General features: G+C 39.7%; 1 protein-coding gene across 1 annotated transcript in view; it reads left to right on the top strand.

Moving 5' to 3' along the window:
* Window positions 1-27,798, top strand: part of CSMD3 (CUB and Sushi multiple domains 3) — a 700,075-nt gene that overhangs the window by 394,276 nt on the left and 278,001 nt on the right. The window contains exon 11 of the mRNA XM_070942050.1: window positions 26,299-26,402. Within this exon, the coding sequence (XP_070798151.1) occupies window positions 26,299-26,402 (104 nt within the window). The remainder of the gene's footprint in view (window positions 1-26,298; window positions 26,403-27,798) is intronic.

Raw genomic sequence — 27,798 nt, forward strand, 5'->3', positions numbered from 1 at the left:
TCACTTAACAACTGCATTATTCACTTAACAGCTTCAATGATTCACTTAACAACTATGGGAAAAAAGGTGGTAAATTGGAGCTCAACTCACTTAACAACTGTCTTATTTAGCAATGGAAATTTTGAGCTCAGTTATGGCTGTAAGGCTTTTCTCTGTACGACTTCTCTTAAGGGGTAAAGCAGTGGTGGGATTCAAAATTTTTGACTACCGGTTCTATGGGTGTGGCTTGGTGGGTGTGGCAGGGGAAGGATGCTATAAAATCTCCATTCCCACTCCACTCCAGGAGAAGGATACTGTAAAATCTCCATTCCTTCCCCACTTCAGAGAAAGGTTACTGCAAAATCCCCATTTCCTCCTGATCAGCTGGGACTCAGGAGGCAGAGAATAGATGGGGGCGGGGCCAGTCAGAGGTGGTATTTATCAGTTCTCCAAACTATTCAAAATTTCCGCTACTAGTTCTCCAGAACTGGTCAGAACCTGCTGAATATCACCTCTGGGGTAAAGATAAAGTTTCAATTTGTTAATTGTTTTTCACCACACCCTAATTTAATGTCAGTTTGTTAACTTTTGACCACCTAAGAAGTACCATAGCAACAATGTAGAGATAGTTTGGCATTATAAGTTTCTTGTAGTTTTCCCATGTTTTTTTTTTCCTGTAACCTTGTATTCTCCTATTGTCTTCCATTAACTAGTGCCTATTTATCTTCAAGATGAGACAGATTCAGCCAAGTGCTGCCACTTGCTAAGACATGCATTAGTTAATTAAATGCTCCAGGTTTGATTCAGAAGAGGTGCTTCAGAAGGCGCAGGAACATAAATGCAGTGCCTGTCTATGAGTTATAAAAGCAGCTATGTATTTTCTCAGGATAACATGACTGTTGAGGTCATATATCCCCCAAGTTGAACCCACCATGTCCCTCCTACAGAGAATCTCACAGTACTGTCTATTTTAAGTGCAAGCCACCAGAAGCAAAAGGTATTAATGCAAGTCAAACAGTGTGACATAATCAGTTCCTCTGAACATGACAAGATGGATGCCTGGACAGTCGTCACCAGCGGTCATTTTTATGTAAAACTCAGAAAAATTGTCAGAAAGGTCATGCATAAATTATTTATGCATTTAACGAGCCTGTAGTACAGTGAACTAAAGCACTGTTATTAACAGATTAACATCTGCTGCTTGCAATTACTGCAAGTTCAAATCTCACGAGGCTCAAGGTTGACTCAGCCTTCCATCCTTTCAAAGGTAGGTGAAATGAGGACCCAGATTGTGGGGGCAATAAGCTGACTTTGTATAAATATACAAAAGTATGAAGGCTATTGCTTAACACATTGTAAGCCGCCCTGAGTCTCTGAAGAAGGGCGGCATATAAATTAAAAGCAATTTAGAAAAAAATGATCAAATGCCATTTTAAATTGATTTTAAATTGGGTTGTTTTAATTTACGGCCAGAATATTTAATTATTTTAATACTGTTTTTTAAATTTTGTATGCTTTGTTTTTACTTAGGCTGTGCACCGCCCTGAGTCCTATTTGGAGAAGGGCGGTATAGAAATTTAAATAAATAAATAAATAAATAAATAAATAAATAAATTTGGGAAAACAATTCCTCTTTCAACCCCTATCCATCTGTTCAACTGATAAGGAACTTTGAAATGTAGAGCCTTCAGTCCCCTTTAATCTTCCATGAACTTAGTCACCTTCTGTCTATGAATTTTCTGTACTATTTGCCTTCCTAGTCAACCTTTATTGTCTTCTCAACACCCACTTCTTCATTCTTATGTCCATTCTGTAGAGCAAGAAACCCAATAGAGGTTGGGTTTCAGCAGGTTCTGACCAGTTCAGGAGAACCGGTAGCAGAAATTTTGAATAGTTCAGAGAACCGGTAAATATCACCTCTGACTGGCCCTGCCCTCATCTATTCTCTGCCTCCCGAGTCTCAGCTGATCGGGAGGAAATGGGGATTTTGCAGTAACCTTCCCCTGGAGTGGGGATGGAATGGAGATTTTACAGTAACCTTCACCTGCCATGCCCACCAAGCCATGCTCACAGAACCGGTAGTAAAAAAAAATTAAATCCCACCACTGTCCCGAACCCCTGGGCTGCAGCCCAATACTGGGTTGTGGCTTATTTGGAACTGGGCTGCCGAGCAGGTTTCCAGCACATGCACATACATGCAGAGCTCAATTTGTGTGAGTGGTGGGCTGGGGCCTGCATGCATGAGCATAGGCCCACCACTTACATGGGCTGGTTCCCCAGGCTGCCAAGCCATAAGGTTTGGGGACCACTGCTGTAGAGGGATAATTCCTAGTCTGTGCCCCTATTTTCTTCATTCACCTATACCTTGTAGACTTTCATGTTAAAGGAAGAAGAATCCATTTTATTTAAATTTTGGAAGTCCTTCATAGGAATATAATGGGCCACTGTAATCCTGATCATCAATTCACCTGGGTTTTTTTTTTCTTTTTCTTTCTCTTTCATTATTTTATATCAGTCTTTTGTATATCGTCAAAGCAGAAAATAATCAACTATAACATTAACTTCCTTCCCTTTGTTTAAAAGGATAACATTTTCAATATATTGCATTTTTAAATGAATACAAATAGCAGTTTGGATATTAAAGTATAAATAACTCAGTGAATAGCAATATAGAATAACTAAGGCTATGAATTTAGAACATTTGGATAAGGATCTCTGCAGAATAAAGCATTGTGAGAGCAATGCCAGCTGCTTTCCTGCTCAAGCAGAAAGGTAACGGGGCTATGTGGAATCCATGACAAGCCTTTTTTCCGAGGGCATTTGGCATTGTGGTGGTCTCAAATGGCTGCTGTCCATGATGTGCTGATATTAAAAAACTCCTCCAAGGAAGTCCCTGAGGAAGATGTGGCTTTTTACAACTTGCCTGGTCATGTCACATATACGCAGCACTCTGAAAAATGTCCCTACCTCTAAGGCCTCCATCTATGATGACTTCAGAGGGTAGCATTGGCAGATAGATATTCCAGAGAAGAGTACACCCATTTCAGTGTTTTGGCAATGTCAGTGCTGGAAACTGGCAAGCAAGTCTTTTGTATGTAAAGCTGGAAGGAAAGAAAGTGATGGTTTGGCTTTGATCCTCTGCTTTCCAGGCCAGTCATCTGATGTAAAAGATTGTGCTTCATGAGTAAGCTGGCTATATTCAACACCGGCTGAAAATCATTCAACCAACACGAAACTGAAATCATATCTGAGTAAACTCTGAAGAATCCACTTCAATCTTAGAACCAAATATTGACTCCTATTTTTTTCACCTACAGTATTTAATGAATTATTATTGTAATATTGTTATGGGTAGAAGATCCTCTGAAGCACTTGCTGTTTTGCTTTGTATGGATTTGTTTGGTCATATGCAGCCAGAATTACAGAGTTGGAAGGGACCTTGGAGGTCTTCTAGTCCAACCCCCTGCTCAAACAGGAAACCCTATACTATTTCAGGCAAATGATTGTTCAATTACTTCTTTAAAAACTTCAGTGTTGGAGCACCCATAGCTTCTGGAGGCGAGTTGTTCCACTGATTAATAGTTCTCACTGTCAAGAAATTTCTCCTTAGTTCTAGGTTGCTACTCTCTGGATTAGTTTCTATCCAGTGCTTCTTCTCCTGCCTTCAGAATTTAGCCTGTGTCTCTTTCTTAAACTTTTCTGGTCTTTGCAATTGCCAATTCTTATAATCTGCTTTGTCTGCTGATTGTTTGCTTTTTCTATGTTCTGGCCATGTAATACTTTGCTTTGCTATGTCTTATAATTATTATGATTTGTCACACAGTCAACCAAATGTTTAGACTGCATTTGATATTTTTGTCCACTTGTCAAGTCCTTCCCAAGGAGCTGGGATAGTCTGATGTTGCTGTCTGATGGTGCCAGGCTTGGAAGGAAATGAAGGCAGAATAGCAGAGTAGAAAAAGAACATGGGAGAGGGAAGCAGATTTGAGTATACCAAAAATGTATAGAAGGCTGAAAGGCAATATCTCTTCCAAGTGGACATATGCATCAGAATATGTTGGTGGGTGTGAAGTAAAGAGGAGAAATCAAAGAGTATATGTCACTGTAGTCCAAGCGGAGCGAGGGTGTCCTACCAGCTGCCTTGAAAGAAGCAGTGGTGAGGCCCCTCCTCAAGAAGCCCCCTCTGGATCCGGCTGTTTTGGCTAACTATCGTCCAGTCTTCAACCTTCGTTTTATTGCGAAGGTTGTTGAGAGTGTGGTGGTGCGGCAGCTTCCACAGTACCTGGATGAAGTTGTCTATCTAGATCCGCTCCAGTCTGGCTTCAGGCCTGGGCACAGCACGGAAACGGCATTGGTCACGTTGGTGGATGATCTCTGGAGGGCTCGGGATAGGGGTTGCTCCTCTATCCTGGTCCTGTTAGATCTCTCAGCGGCATTTGATACCATCGACCATGGTATCATGTTGCACCGGTTGGAGGGGTTGGGGGTGGGGGGCACCGTTTTGCGGTGGTTCTCCTCCTACCTCTCTGACCAGTCGCAATCTGTGTTGGCAGGGGGGCAGCGGTTGACCCCAAGGTGCATTGTTTGTGGGGTGCTTCAAGGGTCGGTCCTCTCGCCCCTTCTAATCAACATTTATGTAAAGCTGCTGGGTGAGATCATCCGTGGCTTTGGGGTGGAGTTCCATCAGTATGCTGATGACACTCAGCTGTACATCTCCACCCCAGGCCACCCCAACGATGCCCGTGAAGTGATGTCCCGGTGCCTGGAGGCCGTGCAGACCTGGATGGGGAGAAACAGGCTCCGACTCAACCCTTCCAAGACCGAGTGGCTGTGGCTTCTGGCATCCCGATATAGCCAGCTGGTGCCATCGCTGGTTATTGGGGGCGAATCACTGGCCCCCACGGAGAGGGCTCGCAACTTGGGCGTCCTCCGGGATGCACGGCTGTCTTTAGAAGAGCATATGATGGCCGTGGCCAGGGGGGCTTTTTATCAGGTCCGCCTGATACGCCAGTTGCGTCCCTTTCTGGATCGGGACTCCCTACGCATGGTCACTCAGGCACTCGTCACTTCCCGCCTGGACTACTACAATGCTCTCTGCATGGGGCTCCCCTTGGGGTGCACCCGGAGGCTCCAGTTGGTCCAGAATACGGCCATGCGGGGGATTATGGGAATGACGGGGCACTCCCATGTGACACCTCTCCTGCGCAAGCCACTGGCTTCTGGTGGTCTTCCGGGTGCGCTTCAAGGTGTTGGTGACCACCTTTAAAGCGCTCCATGGCTTAGGGCAGGGGTATCTACGAGACCGCCTTCTGCCGCCAATAGCCTCCCAGCGGCCAGTTCACTCGCACAGAGAGGGCCTCCTCAGGGTGCTGTCCGCCAGACAATGTCGGCTGGCAACCCCCAGGGGAAAGCCTTCTCTGTGGCGGCACCTGCCCTCTGGAACGACCTACCCCCAGAGATATGCACAATACCAGACCTCCGGACTTTTCGTCGGGCCCTGAAAACTCACCTATTTCATCTAGCCGGGCTGGCTTGATCCCATCCTTTTGGTTTTAATTTGAAATTGGTTTTAACTGGGTTGTTTTAAATTGAGGGCCGAAACTATTTAATGTCTTTTAAACTTTTTAAAAAAAATTTATATGTTATGTTTTATTTTGGCTGTTCACCACCCTGAGTCCTGTTGGAGAAGGGCGGTATAAAAATCAAATCAAATCAAATAGAATAAAATAAATAAGCTGGTTATAGGCCTCAGAACTCTGCTGCCCTTTAGACTGCCAGAAATGATTATTGAACACATCTAAAAGTATTTTTTTAATGAGCGTGAGACACTGGGTTGGCTTCACACTGTGTTTGGTGAGGTTGAAAATTTATTCATTCACGTTTTATGAGCAATCCAAGCAATGCCACAGCCTAACTAGTTCTACCTATTACATTCTGTCCAGAGGTGGGATTTACTTATCTTCCCTACCGGTTCGCAGATGTGAGTGCGAATGCGCACACCAGTGGGGGTTTCAAAATATTTTACTACTGGTTTTGTGGGTGTGGCTTGATGGGCATGGCATGGCTTGGTGGGCATGGCTTGGTGGGCAAGGCAGGGGAAGGGTACTGTAAAATCTCCATTTCCTCTCCACTCCAGGGGAAGGATACTGTAAAATCTCCATTCCCTCCCCACTCCAGGAGAAGGTTACTGCAAAATCCCCATTTCCTCCTGATCAGCTGGGACTCGGGAGGCAGAGAATAGATGGGGGTGGGGGCAGTCAGAGGTGGTATTTACTGGTTCTCCGGACTACTCAAAATTTCTGCTACCGGTTCTCCAGTCCTGGTCAGAACCTACTGAAACCCATCTCTGGCACACATGCATGCTTCATTCGCACATGCTACCTCTGTGCATGCACACAGCCTTTTGCCCATGCGCAGTAGTCACATATTACTTCTGGGCGGGTGGGTGGAGCTTCCTGGAGTCACTGCTACAAGTTTACGTGATCCGGCCATAACCGGCTGAATCCCACCACTGATTCTGTCTTGTCCCAACTTCTTTTTAAAGACCAAATTTGGAAATTGATTTTATATTTGTTTAGTGCAATTGATTTATTTGTTAAGCAAATATGTTGTGGTTACTGCTCTAAACCCCCTTTCAGCTCAGAGCTCTAGGAGAGTGCATCAATTACCACAGAAATACAAATGTTATATGGCTGGATTTGTACATCCTCACAGCAAGGAAGCTAAAAGTAATAAAAGAACACTTAAAGGAGGATATGTACATGAAAATTGGTTATGTCTGAACGGCAAAATGAAATATTGGTTAACCACTTTGTAACTGAAAAAAATATGGCTATTTTTTAAAGCACTGTAAAATGGTTCCTTCCTTTATTATTCTTTGGCAGCCATGGTTTTGTTCCTATTTACCATTGTAATTTAGGAACAAGCCCTGCATGATATTAATGGAATAAAACACTATTAAGGCTTACATAGACCACAGCTATAATTCCGTTTGCAGATAATAATGCCCATTAAACTGTCTCCAGGAACAATTATTTATCTCTGGGGTTGCATTCCAGGAACAATAGAATATGTCAGGATGTCTCTTCTAGGTTGGAAGAAATTGTCTAACTTTATATACAGAAAGTCAACATCGGAGATATCTCCTGAAATCTTGCCAACATCTACAATGCAATTTTCTTGGTCATAAAATTCCAAATGATACAGAAGGAATAGCATGTAATGTGAAGCTCTTTGGGTTTTTAAAAATATTTTGATGTACCAACTCTATACAAAGTAAAATAAGACTTGAACTTGGTTATAAGAAAAGGTTGGAGTTTTGCTGTTGAGACACTAGTAGTGAGTCCAAGAAAATTCAAGGAACTTCTCCAATCTTTCTTTGATCTCTTCAAATACCATGAATTGGCCAGTTAAGTGATCGCTAGAAAGCATTTCTAACTCCATTTATCGATATTGCTTTTATCCTCCCTTTGTCTTTAATAATGAACAAAATATCTGAAAAAAATGTTTAAATATTATTTTGAGTACCCTCTAGACAGTGATTGCTAAAAATTCAAAGGAAAAGCTATTCATTAAAAAATGGTACTTTGAGTTTTAAGAAAGAAAATGGGAGCAAAATTGTCTTAAGATGAAGGCCCTTCCTTCCTTCCTTCCTTCCTTCCTTCCTTCCTTCCTTCCTTCCTTCCTTCCTGCCTTCCTACCTTCCTGCCTTCCTTCCTGCCTTCCTTCCCTTCCCTTCCCTTCCTTCCTTCCTTCCTTCCTTCCTTCCTTCCTTCCTTCCTTCCTTCCTTCTTCCTTCCAATGTTGTTACATTGCCACACTCTGCAAAGCCTCAGTTATTTTCTGTTTTATTTACTTACTGATTCCAAATGTCCCTGAGCAGTTTACATCAAGCAGCAAAAAATATTAAATTACAATCAATCAATTTTACAAGCATAATAAAAACATTGCAGCCATCACTTCATTTAACCATTACTTCCTTCGTTATGTTCAGTGTCCCAATGACTAGACTGTAAATAAAGGCCCTCCTAAATAGCCCTGTTCTACTGAGTTTCTTCAAGATCAAGAGCAAAGGTGCCTTATGGATTTACAGCTGAAGACTATTCCAAAGGATACATGCTACTATTCAAATATACAAGTTTCTTGCTGTTCCACAAATCTGTCTTGGGGGAGGAGAAGACCCTCAGGATCCTTATCTAAATATATGAGCATTTTGAAGGTTAAAATCCCACTGAAAATGGCTCTTTGTCTCAGGTATTTTCTGAAGTTCAGTCCTCAAGCCAACAACAGTTGAATCAGCTATACTGGCTGTTTGTCATGTTCTAAACATCAGTGAAATATAAACCATCTTCAGCACTGATCAAAATTTATTTCATTATTTTGCAGTCTGCCAATCTGTTGCTGGCAGGGCTGGAATTGGTGAACTGTTCCAAGCAGTAGATGGTGATTTTGCCAGGGTTAGCAATAATCAGTGATGCAAGTGAATTATCAACCTTTTTTTGTTCATGTAAATGACTGCATTTATGTGAAGGGAAGACATCCCTGAATTTTAAAAGATTCCCATAAAAAATGAAGAATAGGCAAAACTCTCTGTCTCTGTCTTTCTCTCTCTCTCTCTCTTTCCTTCCCTCCCTCTGTCTCTTTTGAAGGAATCAGCTGATTTTATCTGCATACTGTATGCCAACCATCCTCATGCATGGAAACCCATTAAATATTTAGGCATTACAAAAAGGGACAAATTCACCTGGGAAGAACTCCTTCCTATCATGTCTAACTTTCAGACTTAGATGTCAATATGTCAGTGTCCATTTGCATATTTGGCCTTTCTTTTTCATTCAGTAGCATCTCCTCTTCTCCTGATTCTTTCCCAACCGACAGGCAATTACTATAAAATACAAGAATATATTTGATCTCAATTCAAACCCAGTGTTAACTTCTTACTAGGTAGGTAGACATTAGTGCCTTCACACACACACACATGCATTTAACTCCATCTATAATTGAATGTGTTTGGTGCTGAAATCCTAGCTTCTGCATTACTAATCCTATTTCAATCATTAAGTGCTATTTGTAGTCAGCATGCTTTGGTTTATCTGTGTATCAATTTGAGAAATAATTTTAAGTATATTTCATGTTTTTATTGATTATGCATTATTAAATCAGTGCCACCCTCATAGATTTTTCTTCTGGACAATCTGTTCTTCAGATATTCAAAAAGTAACCATCATCACTGTAATGAACTCTACCTACCTTATTGGTCATCCTCTTTTCCTCTTTCCTTCTAACTTTCCCTCTTAGGACATCTAGATTTTCACATAATTTAATAATAGCAAGCCTGGTCATTTGTGCCTCAAGAGAAAATTCTTCATTGATCATTTGTTTGATGATTCATTTTTTTGTTTTGTTTTTTTGTTTTCTTAGCTATCCATGATATTGACTGAGCTGGAAAACTTCCCAACACTAAAGTTCAAAGTGTTGGTGCTCGTTCTATCCTGCTTCTTTGAAGTCCAGCTCTCATTTCCATAGAATCAGGGGTGGGGTCTAAATTTTTTTGCTACTGGTTCTGTGGGCATGGCTTATTTTGTGGGCGTGGCTTGATGGTCATGTGACAATTCTTTAGGATTTAGCAGACATACTGGTCTACCAGGCTTTTAATTGCTTGTAGAGCTGTACCGGTCTACTCATTTGTTTTTGCAGCACTGGTCTACCCATTTATTTTTGCAAGCACCGGTCTAGTCATGTATTTTTGCAGGCACCAGTCTACTTGTGTATTTTTGCAGGCACTGGTCTACCCATTTATTTTTGCAGGCATCGGTCTACTCATTTGTTTTTGGAGGCGCCGGTCTACCACCAAACTGCCTTTTACCACTGATCAGCTGTAGGGCGGCCCTTTGAAGTCCCACAGCAAGAGTTTAAACAGATTTTTTTCTTATAGCCCATCAGCTGGGACTCAGGAGGCAGCAAAAGATTGGGGGTGGGGCCAAATAAAAGGTAAGAATAACGTGGAGGGGTGGGGGTGTGTGGGAGCAGGGGGCAGAACTGGTTTGGTGACATCATATCATCACCGCTACCAGCTCGGCGGAACCGGGCGGAACCGGGAGGAACCCACCATTGCATAGAATGTAACAGGGAAAATAATTTCCTGCACAATTCTGATCTTTGACGGTGTTGAGCCGTCACAGCATCTAAAAGAATGATGCCTAAACTCTGCAGCTTTGCACCATTAAAAACACAAACAACTTTTTTTTTAAAATCCCTCTTTAAATCGTTCTTGTAGTGTAAATGTATCACTTGATACATTAATCACTTTTCAGATTTCTAGATAATAAGCAAATAACACTCTGAAAAAACATGAGTGAAGTGTACATATTTTTTTCTGCCACAATAATCCATTGTTTTTCCTTCTTCCCTTCATTTGCTTTCTTCAGAAGTAGTTATGTAAAAAAACATATCTAGCCAAAATCAGATATAGTACTGTTGAGTATTAGGAAGTCCTTAATTTTCACAGTGTGAAATACTTGTAATTATGATTGTATTTTAGATCCATGAAATCTAAGTTAAGTAAATCTACACCACATTGCTTGAATGTTGCCTCAGCTGCCTAGCAATAAGAGGACAACTTCACACATGGATAATTATTGTTTGATGACTTGCAGGTGGAAAAAAGTCATATTTATCACTTCAAACTTAATTCATTCTAATAGATGAAGTTTATTTTTTCAACTGTATGCTCTTCCTTGGCAGGCATACTTGCACCAGGCACAATCATGAGATACAAAACAGTCCTGAATATGAAACCTTCTGAGGACATTAGAGGTAAAATGGAGTAAAGATGAAGTAGATCAATCAAAATCCCTTCAAATCTGGATGGTTCTCAAATGGTTTAAATGTTTGGAAGAAAACAAGATGTAGCTAGCAAGCATGGAAAAATTGCTATTGTTTTTCCTCCCAGATTTTATATAAAAGTAAACTCTAATAATGGAAAGGAAAAATTTAATAAGACACAGTTTGGAAATGAAGGATATGGCTTCAGGCCCATGAATGTTTAATTATAACATTGATCATACAGTCAGCCAAATATTTAGATAAGATTTGGCACTTTTATCCACCTCTTGAGTCCTTTTTAAGGACCTGGGATAGGCAGGAGTTGTTGTTTAATGGTATTAAAGCAGAGGTTGGTTTCAAAGATTTTTACCACTGGATCACCGTGCATGTACACCAGGGGTGGGTTCTACTTACCTTTACTACCGGTTTGCAATGGGGCCGCACACATGGGCAGAAGCTTCTGTGCATGCACAGAAACGTTCTGATAATGTTGGGGTCGGTGGGCAGAGCCTCCCTTTGGTTTTATTACCGGTTCTATAGAACCAGTCCGAATCAGGGTCAACCCACCACTGATGTGCACGCTTGCTTCACGTGCGTACCTTCCAAGCATGTGCTATGTTCACACATGTGCCTTCTGCACTTGTGCTTTGTTTGCGTGTGTGCCTTCTGCGCATGCACCCAGCCACTAAATAGGACAGTATAGTGCGGGGGCAGGTGGGTGGGCCCATGTCCACCCGCAATCTCCGCTACCAGTTCGTCCGAACCAGTCCGAACCGGCTGAATACCACCACTGTATTAAACGTATTGTCTCAGGATATAAGCTGTTCTAAGTAAAGCTGCTATTTGCAACTGACTTATGGTGAATTTATCCATGCTGTTGATGTTCAAGTGGTGCTCCAAATGTTTTGGAATTATACCCAAGGAGTTACCTTTGCTTTCTTTTGCCACAGTCATCCTACTTCTAGTTTTTGTGTACTTTATGATTTTCTTCAGTTCTTTCTCTTCTAATCTGCTATCTCCAGATGCTATGAAATCCAATGTCCAGTCTTTTTTGTCTTGCTTTTCCACAGCTGTTAAGTCTGAGGGGGTCATAGGGCAGGTGCTTGCCTGTTTGAATTCTAAAGTCCCAAAGCACTTTAGGTTCTTTATTTTCTATTACTTTGTGTTATTATTATTATTATTTTTCCTTGTATTTTTTATTTAGTATTTATTAAATTTTTATACCGCCCCCTCTCCCGAAGGACTCGGGGCAGTGAACAGCCAGAATTAAAAACACACAATACAAATATTAAAATACATTAAAACAAAATTAAACTATCTTTGGCTTCTCCAATTTAAAACCCCTTACCCATAAAATTTACCCAATTAAAAATTTAACCCAGCCCGGCTTGCTGAAATAAAAAAGTCTTCAGGGCCCGGCGGAAGGTCCGGAGGTCCGGGATTAGTCGTATCCCTGGGGGTAGCTCATTCCAGAGGGCGGGTGCCCCCACAGAGAAGGCTCTGTGGGGGTCGCCAGCTGACATTGCCTGACAGACGGCACCCTGAGGAGGCCCTCTCTGTGGGAGCGTGTTGGCCGGTGGGAGGTTATCGGAGGCAGAAGGTGGTCTCGTAAGTAACCAGGTCCTAAGCCATGGAGCGCTTTGAAGATGAGAACCAACACCTTGAAGCGCACTCGGAAGTCCACCGGAAGCCAATGCAGCTCGCGCAGGAGAGGTGTCACGTGGGAGCGCCATGTCGCTCCCATAAGTACCCACGCGGCCGCATTCTGCACCAGTTGGAGCCTCCGAGTGCTCCTCAAGGGGAGCCCCATGTAGAGAGCATTGCAGTAGTCGAGGCGGGAAGTAATGAGGGCATGAGTGACCGTGCATAGGGAGTCCCGATCCAGAAAGGGGCGCAACTGGCGTATCAGGCAAACCTGATAAAAAGCCCCCCTGGCCACGGCCGTCATATGCTCTTCTAAAGACAGCCGTGCATCCAGGAGGACACTCAAGTTACGCGCCCTCTCCGTGGGGGCCCAATGTCTCGCCCCCAATAGTCAGCGATGGCACCAGCTGACTATATCGGGACGCCGGCAGCCACAGCCACTCAGTCTTGGAGGGATTGAGTCGGAGCCTGTTCCTCCCCATCCACGGCCTCCAGGCACCGGGACATCACTTCAAGGGCATCGTTGGGGTGGTCTGGGGTGGAGATGTACAGCTGGGTGTCATCAGCGTACAGATGGCACTGCACCCCAAAACCACAGATGATCTCGCCCAGCGGCTTCACATAAAAACAGGAGAGGCAAGAGGACCGACCCTTGTGGCACCCCACAAACCAAGTGCCTTGAGGTCGACTTCTGCCCTCCAGCCAACACAGACTGCGACCGGTTGGAGAGATAGGAGGAGAACCACCGTAAAACAGTGCCTCCCACTCCCAACCCCTCCAACCGGCGCAGCATGATACCATGGTCGATGGTATCAAAAGCCGCTGAGAGGTCTAATAGGACCAGAACAGAGGAGCAACCTCTGTCCCGAGCCCTCTAGAGATCATCAACCAACGCGACCAATGCCGTTTCCGTGCTGTACCCGGGCCTGAAGCCGGACTGGAATGGATCTAGATAGACAGTTTCATCCAGGTACTGCGGGAGCTGTCGCGCAACCACACTCTCAACAACCTTCGCCAAGAAGCGAAGGTTGGAAACTGGACGATAGTTTGCTAAAACAGCTGGGTCCAGAGAGGGTTTCTTGAGGAGGGGCCTCACCACCGCCTCTTTCAAGGTGGGAGGCAAGAACCCCTCACTCAAGGAAGCATTTATAATCCTCTGGAGCCAGCCTCGTGTAACCTCCCGGGTAGCCAGCACCAACCAGGAGGGGCACGGGTCCAATAAACATGTGGTTGCATTCAACCTCCCCAGCATCCTGTCCACGTCCTTGGGAGTCACGGGTCAAACTCATCCCAAATAACCGTCTCAAGACAGACCTCGGACAACCTGCCTGTACCTACCCAGTCAGAGTCCAAGCCTTCCCGAATTTGAGCGACTTTATCGTGCAGATAATGCGCAAAATCCTCAGCATGACCTTGCAAGGGGTCTTCCCCCGCTCCCAAATGGAGAAGGGAGCGAGTCACCCTAAACAAGGCAGCTGGGCGATTTTCTGCCGATGCGATAAGAGCGGAAAAGTAATTACACTTCACCGCCTTTATCGCCACTAAGTAGGTCTTGATATAAGACCTCACTAGTGTACGGTCAAGTTCGGAGCGACTGGCCCTCCAACTACTCTCTAGGCGTCTTTTCCGGAGTTTCATCCCCTCAGCTCCTCGGAGAACCAAGGAGCTGGGCAGATTCGGCGCCGGGTCAGAGGCCGCAAAGGCACGACCTGATCTAAAGCATCAGCGGCCGCCCTATCCCAGGCGGCCATCAGGTCTTCCATCGAGTTGTGCGCCAGAGACTCAGGAAATGGCCCAAGCTCCATTCGGAACCTATCAGGATCCATCAGGCGCCTGGGGCGGAACCACCTGATCGGTTCCGCCTCCCTGCGGTGGGGCGTAGCGGTCAGGAAGTCAAGTCTGAGGAGAGAATGGTCCAAGAAGAGAGTAAGTAACAATAAAAACAGAGTTAAGTAAAAATATACTGCTGAAGAAGCAATCTGCAAAAATGATAAATACAAAAATCAAGAGAAAGTTCATTGAAAAAGGAAAAAGCAACTATCAAAAAAGCAATCCAGTTGTACTGGATCAGTTGTTCCTCACCAGATTTTACCAGGACTTCCCAAACACAATGACTTGGATAAGGTACATCCACTATGCTTGTGGATCTATGACCTACTTGGCCATTGTTGTCTTTTTAATATAGAAAAACTGCAATGGTAACAAATTTCCTCATTACAACAGCCTAAATACAGAAACTACATCTAAAAGCAATGGCATAACTATCTGTGGTTTGCTGCTTGGTAGCTGTCTCTAAACACTGAAATTAAACGATGCTGTCCTTCATTCTGATTGTCAGGTATCTTGTTATTCTTGCTCTAGAATAACACTGGGACTTGATGCCGCCTCTGTCTTACCTTCACATCTTTAAGTTTGTTTCCTCTCCCTGCTGACCTGTTTCCAAGCAATTCCACAGTTTTGAACCTGCAATTCCTTTTACTGTTGAAGTGTGTGGCTCTACACTAATGCTGGGATTATTCTAATTTGACAAGGGTAGTCATTTTCATTTCAAATTGCTTTCCTCTCCTAGGCTGTTTGCTAAGCTAATGACAGAAAATCTAGTTGGGTGTCTGGATTCTCATTTTTACCAGTATCTTTCTGTCACCCCTCTTCCTGTCTACTTACATCTATTTTGGTCCAGTGTGTAAGCCAATATATCTACATTGCTGGTATCAAAATATATTGTTGTTTCATCATGTTAAGGTTTCAGTAAAACAGAGAACATTCCTCTGTAACTGGATGTGCTCCTGACTGGAAGAACAATCAGCTGCAAGTAGGAATAGATCTGGAAGAGACCTTGTAGGTCAACCCTCCTGCTCAGGCAGGAGACCCTATACTACTTCAAAAAAGTGTCTATCTAGTCTCTTCTTAAAAACCTCCAGTGATGAAGCACCCACAACTTCTGAAGGCAAGCTGTTACTTTTAGAAAATGTAGGCTTCAGAACACACAGATGTTTGCATCTAACTCTTTTTACTGGATGCATAAGTGCACCAGGGGTGGATTCTACTTACCTTTACTGCCGGTTTGCAACATTGCATGCGCAGAAGCATTCTGATGACGCCGGGATCAGTGGGCGGAACCTCCCGGTGGTTTTACTACCGGTTCTATAGAACTAGTGCGAACCGGGGGCAACCCACCACTGAAGTTCACCTTTAATCTCTCAAATGTACAATGTAATTTTAATTCTAGGATTTTGCTCCCCCACTATGCAGAGCAAAGATCATTGTTTAAATGGAATTCATCACATTTCTCTAATTTCTGTAAATATTGAAAATCTATGTTGCACAGCAATTGATAAAAACATCCCTTTCCCAACCCAGTCCAAAATGCTGTAATTAATTTTGCTAGAATAGAAGTGCATTGCAGTATGTATATTAATGTTAGTTTGATGCTATTGACCCAGGCCTGATCCCTGATGCTTGCATACATAAATGATCTGTTATTGTTCAAAGCTTCAAGACTGTTCAGTCTCTTGATTTGCCAGTCACATAAGTGCTAACATAAAAGAAAACAAAATGAAGAAGCTCATGCATTAGTCCCTTTGCCTATTATTATTCGTATCTAGAAATATCACTAAAATGAAATGACCAAGGTGGTATAAAATTAACCTTTACTTTATTTTATTTAGTAATAGTTGTCATATTGGCTCATGATTTTCATGCATAATATTTTCTTATCTTTCAAATTGCTACCTTTTATTTGTTTAAATTACTGTGGTACTTCAGTATTCATCCTTAATTGGTTCCAGGAGACACAATGAGCACTAAATTGGAGGACTGTCAAACAAACCATGTGACTTACCATGTGACCCTTTGTTTTGGCTGGAAAGGACTTCCCTTTTCTTATGTCAGCAACTTTCCCAGCGTGGCTGACTTCCTGTCCACCCTCTGTGGCTGTCCCCCACTTCTTTTTGCAGCGATCTTCGCAGCATGGACAACTTCCTGTCTGCCGCTGTAGCTGTTCCCACTTCCTTTTGCAGTGTGTCAAGTATCAAACAAACAATGAGTACCGGGACAACATTTGCATCAAAATGTGTTGAGTACCAAATTTGATAAGTTTTGAAGCAGTTAAATACTGAGGTACCACTGTATAAGAGTTTATGTTTGATGATTTATGTAAGGGCTGTCAAACTTATGGCCCACGAGCTGGAGGTGTCACATGCTGGCCACACCCAAGTCTGGCTTAATGAAAGAGGGGAAAGTCATGATACATCATGTAATGTGACGACACGAGTTTGACACCCCTGATTTACATGAAATAGCTCATAACATCTGGAAAGTATCAGCTTGGGAAAGCAGCTATGCCTGCTTCATATAAACAATAGCCATATAGAGGACAGAATAATTGCTCCCAATATCCTCCCAAAATCTGCAATGCAGCTTCTAACCTACAACATTACAATAATGTCCAAAGGATTATTGTAGTCATAGATTAGCATACTATCCTACTTCTGTCAAGACTAGCAAAGAATTGCATACTATCCTACGGTCTACCAGAGGAGAAAAAGAAGGTGGCCCTCATTCAACTCTCTATACTTCCTAGGATAATCATTATGGGGAAAAAAAACAGGTAGGATATATGTAAATATCAATTTATCTTGGCAGAAGGTTCAGACATGTTGGAATTTTGCTGCTGTGGCCTATGGCCAACATTATCTTTCCAAGTGGATCTTGAATCTTGAAATGATTCAGAATTGGATCATTAGTAAAACCCAAAACCTAACTAGTTTTATTTGAATTGGAGACACAAATAGAATTGAGATGATTCAAACAGACTGAATGAAGCCCATTCATTGACAAGTCATTGAGAAGAAGTGTTCATATGAATGACTCATAATAGAACTATATAAATATGTAATTCCAAATAAGGGCACTTCCTTGTAGCCACCAGCTACATTTTACCAATCTTATAAACAAATATTTATCGAACTTGGCAACTTTAAGATGTGTCAACTCCCAGAATTCCCAACCAAAATTCTGCAAGTTGAAATTCATACATCTTAAAAGTTTCAAGTTCGAAAAACTTTGCTCTAAAATAAATGTTTATCACCATTGTGCTTGCTGCATTGATGTTTATTCTTGAGCCCCCCCACCCCAAGTATTTTTTTCAGCATAGAAATGAGGGAGAACTGAGTCTCAGTATTGTTCTTACATTGTTACATTCATCTTTGTGACAACAACAAAGTGAATTTAATTCTACAAAATATTTTTTTTTCTTGAAATATTGTTCGTTAGAGCTTACAAAACATACATTAGGCCAATCCTAGAATACTATTTAAGTGTCTGAAATCCTTACTGTATATTGGACATCAATACAATTGAGCAAGTTCAGAAGTTCTTTACAAGAAATGTCTTGCAGTCTTCTGTGCATAATAGAATATCTTACGCTACTAGGCTTGAAATTCTTGGTTTGGATAGTTTAGAACTGTGATGTTTGTGGTCAAACTTAGGTATTGCATACAAAATTGTACATAGTTATGCTTTACCTGTAAATGACTTTTTTAAAGCTTTTATCGTAATGTAAAACATGTGAAGAACTGCTTGAAACTTAATGTAAACCACTCTAAATTCCAGCATAAACAAATTGATTTCTGTGACAGAATTGTTAAAGTCTGGAATATCTATTACCCTTCTTACCTGTCTCAGCCATTAACTTTCACAACCTTAGTGTCTAACTTAACTTCTGTGGACCTCACTCCATATTTAAGAAGTCCTTAGGGGGGCATGCATAAGTGTACTGGCATGCCTATTGTCTCTATCACATTTTGATTTTCTTATTTTCTTTGTTTGAATTTGTAATTCTTGTTTGATGAATAAAAATAAATAATAATAATAATAATAATAATAATAATAATAATAATAATAATAATCATCATCATCATCATCATCATCATCATCATCATCATCATCTGCCAAAGTACACTGTGCATGGTACTCCAGAGCTCTAGAGTTTGCAGTTGTGGGAATGGAGGAGAATTATGAACACAATGAATAAGGAATTGCAGGGAATGTTTTCATTGAGACTCTACCCCTCCCCCATCTTAAATTCCACCAAATTTAGGCATTTCAAATAGAAAACTTAAGTTCTGCAATTTACCTGTGCTCCAACTAAGCCAGAAATTACTTTGCTTGGCAATATGAATGTTGGGACTTAGTACTAAAGAAAAAGTGATTCCATGGCCCCATGTTGTGAATTCCTATGTTTAGAATAACAGTTGGAAGGGATCTTGGAGATCTTCAAGTCCAACCCTCTACTCAAGCAATTTAAATCTCTGTGCTTTTTTGTATATGGATAGAAACAGTTTTCTTATACTTAGCAGCACAGAGATCATCTGTGGAATCCCTATAAACATCACAATCATCAGGGGTCCCCAACCCCCAGGCTGCAGCCCACTACCGGGCCCTGAGCCCTTCAGAACTGGGCTGCAGAAGTGAGGGTGCATGTATCCCCACTTGCGCAAGCAGCAGGTTAGAGTGGGCACCCGCACTCCATTTGCACAAGTGGAAGGTGCATGTGCCCACCGCTCGTGCAAATGAAGCTGTGTATGTACTCTTGCCTGCTGCTCGTGCAGAATCATCCTCTCCCCCACTCCCCCAGCTGGTCCACAAAGCTAGAAAGGTTGAAGAACACTGATATACATCATGGTGTCATCATACAAATAAATACATAAATATAAAACCTGTTCACTGTTTCTCTTCCCACAGGTTAATAACTACATTTTAATGTTGTTCACAGTATAAAGGTTAATATATGCAAGGCATTTAAGAGAATGTACGATTAAATCAAGTTATTCCATGAAAGTCTAAATAAGAAAAGCATTAGAGTCATTGATATTTTCAGCTTTTGTACAGCAAAGACAATGGATTTCTTTGATTGTGTTTGGGGAACTATCTTATATGCAAAAGTTCTTATTTAAATAAAGAGTAATGTTGTTTTGCGATATTTATTTCTTGGCTTTTTTTTATGAAATTACATAAATGTTAAGAGGGTACATAATTGGTTATTGAGACTGCAACTTAATTGCTTCTGAGCAAATGCAGCATAAAATAATCGGAATAACTTTCATTTAACGCAAGACTTTGAACTGAGCTATAGTCACTTTCAAATCGATTGGAATATTGACTATTCTGTCCTGTCCACTTCAAAGAACTAGAATCTTAGTAGCTTAGATAATTGGAAATGCACAGCTTGCTGCAATAAAGCCAGGAAGATAACATATTACTTTCTCAATTTAGCTTTGCCTCTCAAGTTTAGCTCCTTAGTCTGATAAATGTCACTCCTTAAACATACAACTTTCTAGCCTGATAACAAGATTATCTGAGTGATTCTTTACCTAGTTGAAAGCCGGTTTGGATGTGGGTTGATACACCAGTTTAGAAACTGGGAGCCATCAGTTCTAGTCTTATTTTAGGTATGAAAACTGACTGTGTGATTTTTGTCCAGTCACTCTCTCTCTCTCTCTCAGCCAAACCAGTTCACCAGCCTGTTGTTGTGGGGAAAATAGGAAGAGAAAGGAGTATTAGGTACCCTTGCCGAGTTATTTATAAAAGCAAAAAAGGTGGGCTAATAATAAAGAAATATTTTTCTGTTTAGCACCATAGAATGGAATTGTGCACCAGCACAAGATCTGTCAAACCCTGATAGACCAATATCCTTCATTGAATTCTTTGTAATGATAATTCATTGAAAGTTTAAATATTATTACTCCATTGCATTAATAATTTTAGATATTTTTACTTTGTTGCAATTTTAGATATTTCATTTTTAATATAACTTTAGGGTTTACATTATAATTCAATATAGATGGTATCCTTGATCTTATTTATAGATGTTAGTTAGGTTGTTTTACAAATGCATTTTAACTCTGTCTTAATTTTTATTTTGTTTATTGTCAGTACTGGCCTATGACTGCAATAAATTAAATTAGATGATGAATGTAAATGGAAGATTCTTATCACAGGTAAAATAGCTTTTGTGAGGATTCTGACTTGAGGCTCGTAGATTTCAGGTTATTTTGGCCAGTGCCTAAAGCAGAAATATTTTCTCACAAAGCAAGATATATTCAAAAGAAAGGATCAAGACCAATATATCTCAAAGTATATTAGAGTGGAAACTACTGTATTTTCTTTTTAACTGCTACTCTTTGAATTGGAAAACTGACAGGTCTTTTCATGGATAATGGAAATGTCTGGAGTTTGTTTGTAAGATGGTGTCTTAAATCTTTATCAGTCTGGGAGTCAGTTATTATCTCCATGAGCCTCAAACTGTTTATCAGAAACTTGATCTAGTTTCATAGCCTGAAGCATTCTCATATTCCATCTACTGATCAGACTGTTTTTGACTCAAGCTGTAATCTTGATTTAAAAAAAAAATAATGAAAGAAAACTCCTTCCTTCCTTCCTTCCTTCCTTCCTTCCTTCCTTCCTTCCTTCCTTCCTTTCTTTCTTTTCCTTTCTTTATCACTTTTTACTCCTCTATTCTCTTATTCTTTAACTTTATTTTGTATTAGATTTTACTATTGCAATCAAAATTCTTAATAATAATAATATACATATATACATTTAATTGAGCAGCAGGCATGTTATTTGGAGATGTGGCTTTGGAGGTGGGAGATGGGGTAGTGATGTTGGTGGAATTCTCAACATATGCATCATAAAATCTGATCACTGATCCAGTATACATTTGTTCTGGACATTGAGACATCTAGTATGAAAAGATGATTTTTATCATTTATCTTTTTTTAATTAGCAGTGGGTGCTTATTATACATAGATTTGGGATGTGAGTGAATGAAATGAACAAAAATATATTGGGATATTGCTGAAACTCTTATAGCCTTCCCTCAATAGGTATTTGTGGCACCCTTTCTTTTTTTCTAAATAAATTAGGGAAAACAACTTACTACTGTGGGGAGGGGACCTTGAAAGTTTTAAAAGCAAATGCTTACTCTGTGGGAGTTACTTGAATATCCTGAGACATATTCTTGAATCAGTGTTTTATAAAAACCAGCAACATAAGTCTTTATTTGTGCTTAATGAATATGAGGGATGATTATTAGCCATGGTGACACAGTGGTTAGAATGCAGTACTGCAAGCTAATTCACTGCGAATTGCAGGAGTTTGATTCTGAATGTTGATTCTCAAGGTTGTCTCAGCCTTCCAACCTTCCGAGGTCAGTAAAATGAAGACACAGATTGTTGGGGGCAATATGCTGATTCTGAAAACGACTTAAGGCTGTAAAGTACTATGAAGCGGTATATAAGTCTGCTATTGCTATTATCATTAGGTGCAGAATAATAGAGTTGGAAGGGACCTTGGAGGTCTTTTAATTCAATCCCCTACTCAGGCAGGAAATCCTATACCATTTCAAACAAATGGTTATCCAATCTCTTCTTAACAAACTTCAGTGATGGAGCATGCACAACATTTGAAGGCCAGCTATTCCATTGATTAATTGTTCTAACTGTCAGGAAATTTCTTTAGTTCTAGGTTGGTTCTCTCCTTGATTAGTTTCCATCCATTACTTCTTGTTCTGACTTCATGTGCTTTGGAAAATATGTGTCCCCCTCTTCTTTGTGGTAGCCTTTTAGATATTGGAACACTGCTGTCATGTCACCCCAGTCCTTCTTTTCATTAAACTAGAGATATCCTATTCTTGCAACCATTCTTCATATGTTTTAGCCTCCAGTTCCCTAATCATCTTTGTTGCTCTTCCCTGTACTCTTTCTAGAAACTCAATATATTTTTATATTGTGGTGACCAAAACTAGATTCAATATTTTAAGTGTGGCCTTACCAAGGCATTATAAAGTGGTATTAAGATGTGATCTTGATTCTATACCTCTGTTAATGCCATCAATTCACTGTCTACATGTGACCATATAGTAGACTTTATCCACAATGACCTGTCCCTAACCTGGTCTTTCAGCTTTTCCTAGAGGGCCCCTATTGTAACTGTCTATCCACCATGCTGCTGATCATCCTTTTCTTCTCCTTCTTCCCACTTTCCCCAGCATTAAAACCTTTTCTAGGGAGCTACAGTAAATATTTGCATATAGTGTCCAAAGTAGGATTGTTTGAGTGTGGTGATTTGTGCCTGAAGTAAGAATTCTGGGGCAATTCTGCAGTGATTTTTTTATTTGTATTTTTGGTTGTTCATATGACCCAACAAGACATACACAGACTTCAGAGGATAATTAGAACTGCAAGAAAAAAAAAATACTACCAACCTGCCTTCCATTGAGGACCTGTATACTGCGTGAGTCAAAAAGAGGGCTGTAAAAATATTTACAGATCCCTCGCATCCTGGACATAAATTGTTTCAACTCCTACCCTCAAAATGAAGCTATAGAGCACTGCACACCAAAAGAACTAGAGACAAGAACAGTTTTTCCCCGAATGCCATCACTCTGCTAAACAAATAATTCCCTCAACACTGTCAAACTATTCACTTAGTCTGCATTACTATTACTATTAGTCTTCTCATCATTCCTATCCCCATTTCCTCCCACTTATGACTGTATGACTGTAACTTTGTTGCTTGTATCCTTTCAATTTATATTGATTGTTTCCTAGTATGATTTGATTGCTTTTTTGTACCCTATGACTATTATTAAGTGTTGTACCTTATGATTCTTATGATGAATGTATCTTGTCTTTTTATGTACACTGAGAGCATATGCTCCTTGTGTGTCTAATCACACTTGGCCAATAAAGAATTCTATTCTATATTCTTTTGAGTTGTTTCTAGTGCAAAAGCTCAGAAATGTCAACCTCCTTCCTCTCTTGTTTCTTCATACTTCAAATTTTGCTTCTCTATGAACAACATGGCTTTCCTGATTCTGATTTTTGTAGGTATAGACATACCATGGCATTTGAATACAATTTCCAAGACCTTCCTGGTTGCTCTACTAAGTGCTAGTCTGCAACATATTCCTTGACTGCTTTTCCTTTAGTGTTGATGGTTGATCTGAAAAGGCAGAAGTTGCCTACTACCACGATATCTTCATTCATTTCTAATTTAAACTGATACTGATATGATTTCAACTGATATGATATGACCTGTATTAAAATCCAGAAAGAAAAGGCTTCAATCATATTCTTTATTCAGGGATGTACTGTATTTTGCTAGGCAAAAAGAAAGAAACTCCTAAAGAAGCTTCTACTGTATTTATTATCTATTGAAAAATATTAATTTGCTACTCTGTTGAAATTTACAGTGTCCGTATCCTCTTTTAGAATTATTGTTTTATTACTACCCTAATTAGCTGCTGTCTCCAGGTACTGCATGTCCATTATTCAGATTTTCTGTCTTTCTAATCGACAGTTGTTAAGTCTGGGGTGGTATGTGGCAGGTACTAGTTTAAGAAAGCTTTAGGCACATAAATTAAAAGGTATTATGATTATAGCCTAGGACTTTTTTTTTAATCAGCAATTATTGAGAAAAAGAAAAAAACCAGGTGATACAAGGTTAAGGAAATGTGCTGTGCCATCAGGAATATTTCATTCACAAATTAGTATAGTGATCTCCGACCTCCGGACTTTTCGTCGGGCCCTAAAAACTCATCTCTTTCAGTTAGCCGGTCTCTCTTGATTTTATGATTTTATGGTTGGTTTTAAATTTTGATACGGATTTTAAATTGATAAATTTTAAATTATGGGCCAAATTTAATTATTTTAAATCTATTTTTAATCGTACTTTATGTATAAATGTTTTTATTTTGGCTGTTCACTGCCCTGAGTCCGAAAGGAGAAGGGCGGTATAGAAATTCGAATAATAAATAAATAAATAAATAATAGTATACATGGTTTATCTCAAGACAGACCATACTAGAAGGCTGAAAGAGTAGACAACTTTTCCAGTTCACCTTCTGCTAATTGTTTTTTTTTTTAAATTGTTTTGACCAGCAGCAATTTTTATCAGAATGCAAAGTGTCAATTCCATGCATTGTGACTTCTACATTGCATAACCATTTGTTATGTGTAAAATAAGGTTCAGTTTTGAACCCTTTGCTAAGCATGATATTTATTCCCAAGCATGCTTTATTTACACTATTGCCCTTCTTATTCATCAATTAACCTTCAACTCCATGTTCAAGGAAAACATTCCATGATTCAAGCCTATTCAGTTTATTGATTTATTACTCTAAATCAACAAGCATTTGGAACTTTCTTCCAATTGTGCATTCATTTTTGGGACAAATAATAAAGTTAATGATCTCTCCAGTCCTAATGTCATTGCATCCTCCAAGGTAATGTGGTTTGATGATTGAAGTGTCAGCCATACTTCTGCCTGGATAATTTTTGGCTATGGCTATCATGACAACTGTCAACCTTGAAGTTGGCCGAACTGTGGCCATTTTCCTTTTTGTAGTTCTGAGATAGCTGGAGTGTTGTAGCCTAAATATTTTTTTTTCCCCTGGAAATCAAAGATGTTGGTGCAGGTGTTCAAAAGGTGGAGACTGAGGTCATCTAGCAACTATACTGTATACCAACATACTGCACTGTATGCTGATTGGACCATGTGACTGGAGACTCTGAGGAGAAATGACAAAGTTTTACTTTTAATTGGGTGAAAAACCAGGGATCATGCAATTTGATATGTCCCAATAAAATGTTCTTTAGGAATTTGCCTACCTCCAAGTTCTTATTAAGTGGGATGTGTAACTTGGAACTCTGACAACAACACTGTTTGAAGATCCTTAATACTTCAGATAAACTTCCTAAAAATGGAGGAGTAGATCTACAGTAAGAATGGTGTGGGTTCAGATATGGTATCCCTATTCAAGGATGGAAATTTATTCCATCTGGAATTTAAGGTTCATAATCAAAAATCGAATGCACCTATCACAGATAAAGCACAACAAGATTTATCAAGTGTTTATTGAAAATCACCTTAACATCCCCCTCAGGTATGATATAAATACAAATTGATTCATTTCTTTTTATGCACACAGAGTTATATCAGAGAAAGTTTAATCTTCAAATGAAAGTCATTATATGAAACATTTTAAAAATAACATAACAATCATTTATTTCTTATAGTAATTGCAGAAGTTAAAAGATGATATTGCTTTTGTATAATATATTGTATCAAATTATATCTGCTTTTTATTATTTGAGCATGAATATCTTTCATTGGTTTGTATAAATCTGGTAAACTTGCATGAATAAATGGGGATACAATTAAATTGGGATATAGTTAAATACAAAAATTATGTAACTTTTATTATTAATGTGTAATATAATTCTTGCCTCTAGCACTTTCTTTTATTATTAATTAATAAAATGTTATTAAAATGGTAACAACTCTACATTTAAATCATGATATTGGCCTAAAGTGAGCACTGTATTTCCAGAAACTTCATGATAGCATGGCTAAAATATTGTCCATATCTTCCATGAATTTTCTCTTAGAAGAATGATTCATTTATCTAATTAAAACAGAAGAGTTTTTAAAAAACTCAACTTCTATATAATATAAAAGCCCAGGTTGCACAGGGGTTACAATGCAGTATTACAGACTAATTATGTCCACAGTCTAGAGTTCAATACTGACAGGCTCGAGGTTGACTCAGCCTTCAATCCTACCTAAATCAGTAAAATGAAGACCCAGATAGCTGGGGGCAATAGCTGACTTTGTAAACCACTTAGAGAATACCATACAGTATTATGAAGCAGTACATAAGTCTAGGTGCTATTGTTAGTGCTATATAATAAACACTGTTATAGAGTCTGTCTGAACATTGGTTTGATTGATAAAGAAAAGAAACTTTTAAGTAAATTTGGATTTGTTTTTTTTTTCTCATTCTAGGTTATTCAAATTAATTTTGAAGAATTTGACCTGGAAATTGGCTATGATACACTAACAATTGGGGATGGAGGTGAAGTAGGTGATCCTAGAACTGTGCTCCAAGTGTAAGTCTCCATAATCTCTATCCTGATGAAATAATGGTTTGTTGACATCTCACCAAAGACTTAAAAAAAAAAAGAGCAGTCCTCCTATTCACATGGCTTTTAAATGTTAATATAATTTCACATTCACATGACAATGTATAGCAAAACAAAATAAATTAACAGTAAAATAAAGAGATCACATTATCTTTCTGTTGGCTGTGGATCCTAACATCATTCATTTTATTATGATCATGTGAGCAGAGAGCACAGAAGCAATGCCCTTTACTTATAAAATACTTTACAGGCATACACATGTATTATTCCTCAATTTTAAGCTAACAAAAAACATAAAATAACACTATAATCTCTGGGGTCCTTGGTGCTCTCTGAGGTTGGTTACAGACATTTTATTACCCAACTAAGTAACATCATCAGTGCTAGTGCAATCTCTCTGTCCTATGAAATTCAACTACAGCACATATTCCAATACAAAATAGCATAGCTCAATACACCTTAAGTTAGCTATACATTATCTTGGAGAACACCCTGAATTAGTTATATAGAGCCTAGGACAACTTGCCATGGCTGACTTGCCACTGCCAACTCAATGCAGGACAACTGGACATGACCAATTTGCAGTGGGACAACTGACTATCAGACAATTCAAAGTGGGATAACTCAATGCGAAATAATTGTATTGTTATCCACCACTGTTTCTTTGACATTATTTTAATATTTGTCATTCATACTTAATTTGTCCTTCCTTTAGCATCTTTTCTTTAACAATTCTATTCCATAGCAAGTTGTCCCATTCCGAACACTGTAGAAAATTGTACTCCTTTTAACAAAGTTTAACTAATACACACCAATCCTGAATTTTGCATAGTAAAAATGGATGACATTTTGCTTTCTGGAGCTGTTACTACTTGGACAGTAAAACCTGACAGCATAATTTTACTGGGGCAACAATCTTATTCCCATAAAATTATAGTGTATGGACTTGAATATTGATTTATAAAAATAAATATTTTAAAATCTTCGGATAATATAAAAGAAATTATTGGGGCTATAAAAGTTGCTGGGATATGAGCCAGAATCTTAGACTCTGTTATGAGAACAATATCATATGAAGAGTCAATGTACCCCAGTTCCCATCAGTTAAACAATGTCATCTTGCAGGATCCAGAAAGCATGCCTTGCCTGCTACAGCACCAGTTTTTTGGAATGATGACATTTAGGAAACTCTTAAAAGTCTGGCTATTTTCCCAAGCCTAGGGATATAGGCTAGAATGGGTCCTTTCATTCTTTTTTTTTTTTTTTCCTGCTGCTGAATCTTGTATTTCTATTCAGCTAGGGCTCTTTTTTTTTTCTTTTATTTCCATTTTCTGCTTTATTTATAAACCTGCTCAGAGTTGTC

The sequence above is a fragment of the Pituophis catenifer genome, unplaced genomic scaffold, assembly GCF_029215685.1.
Source record: "Pituophis catenifer annectens isolate HBS135680 unplaced genomic scaffold, rPitCat1.0.hap2 SCAF_3, whole genome shotgun sequence".
In the NCBI taxonomy this organism is placed as follows: Eukaryota; Metazoa; Chordata; class Lepidosauria; order Squamata; family Colubridae; genus Pituophis; species Pituophis catenifer.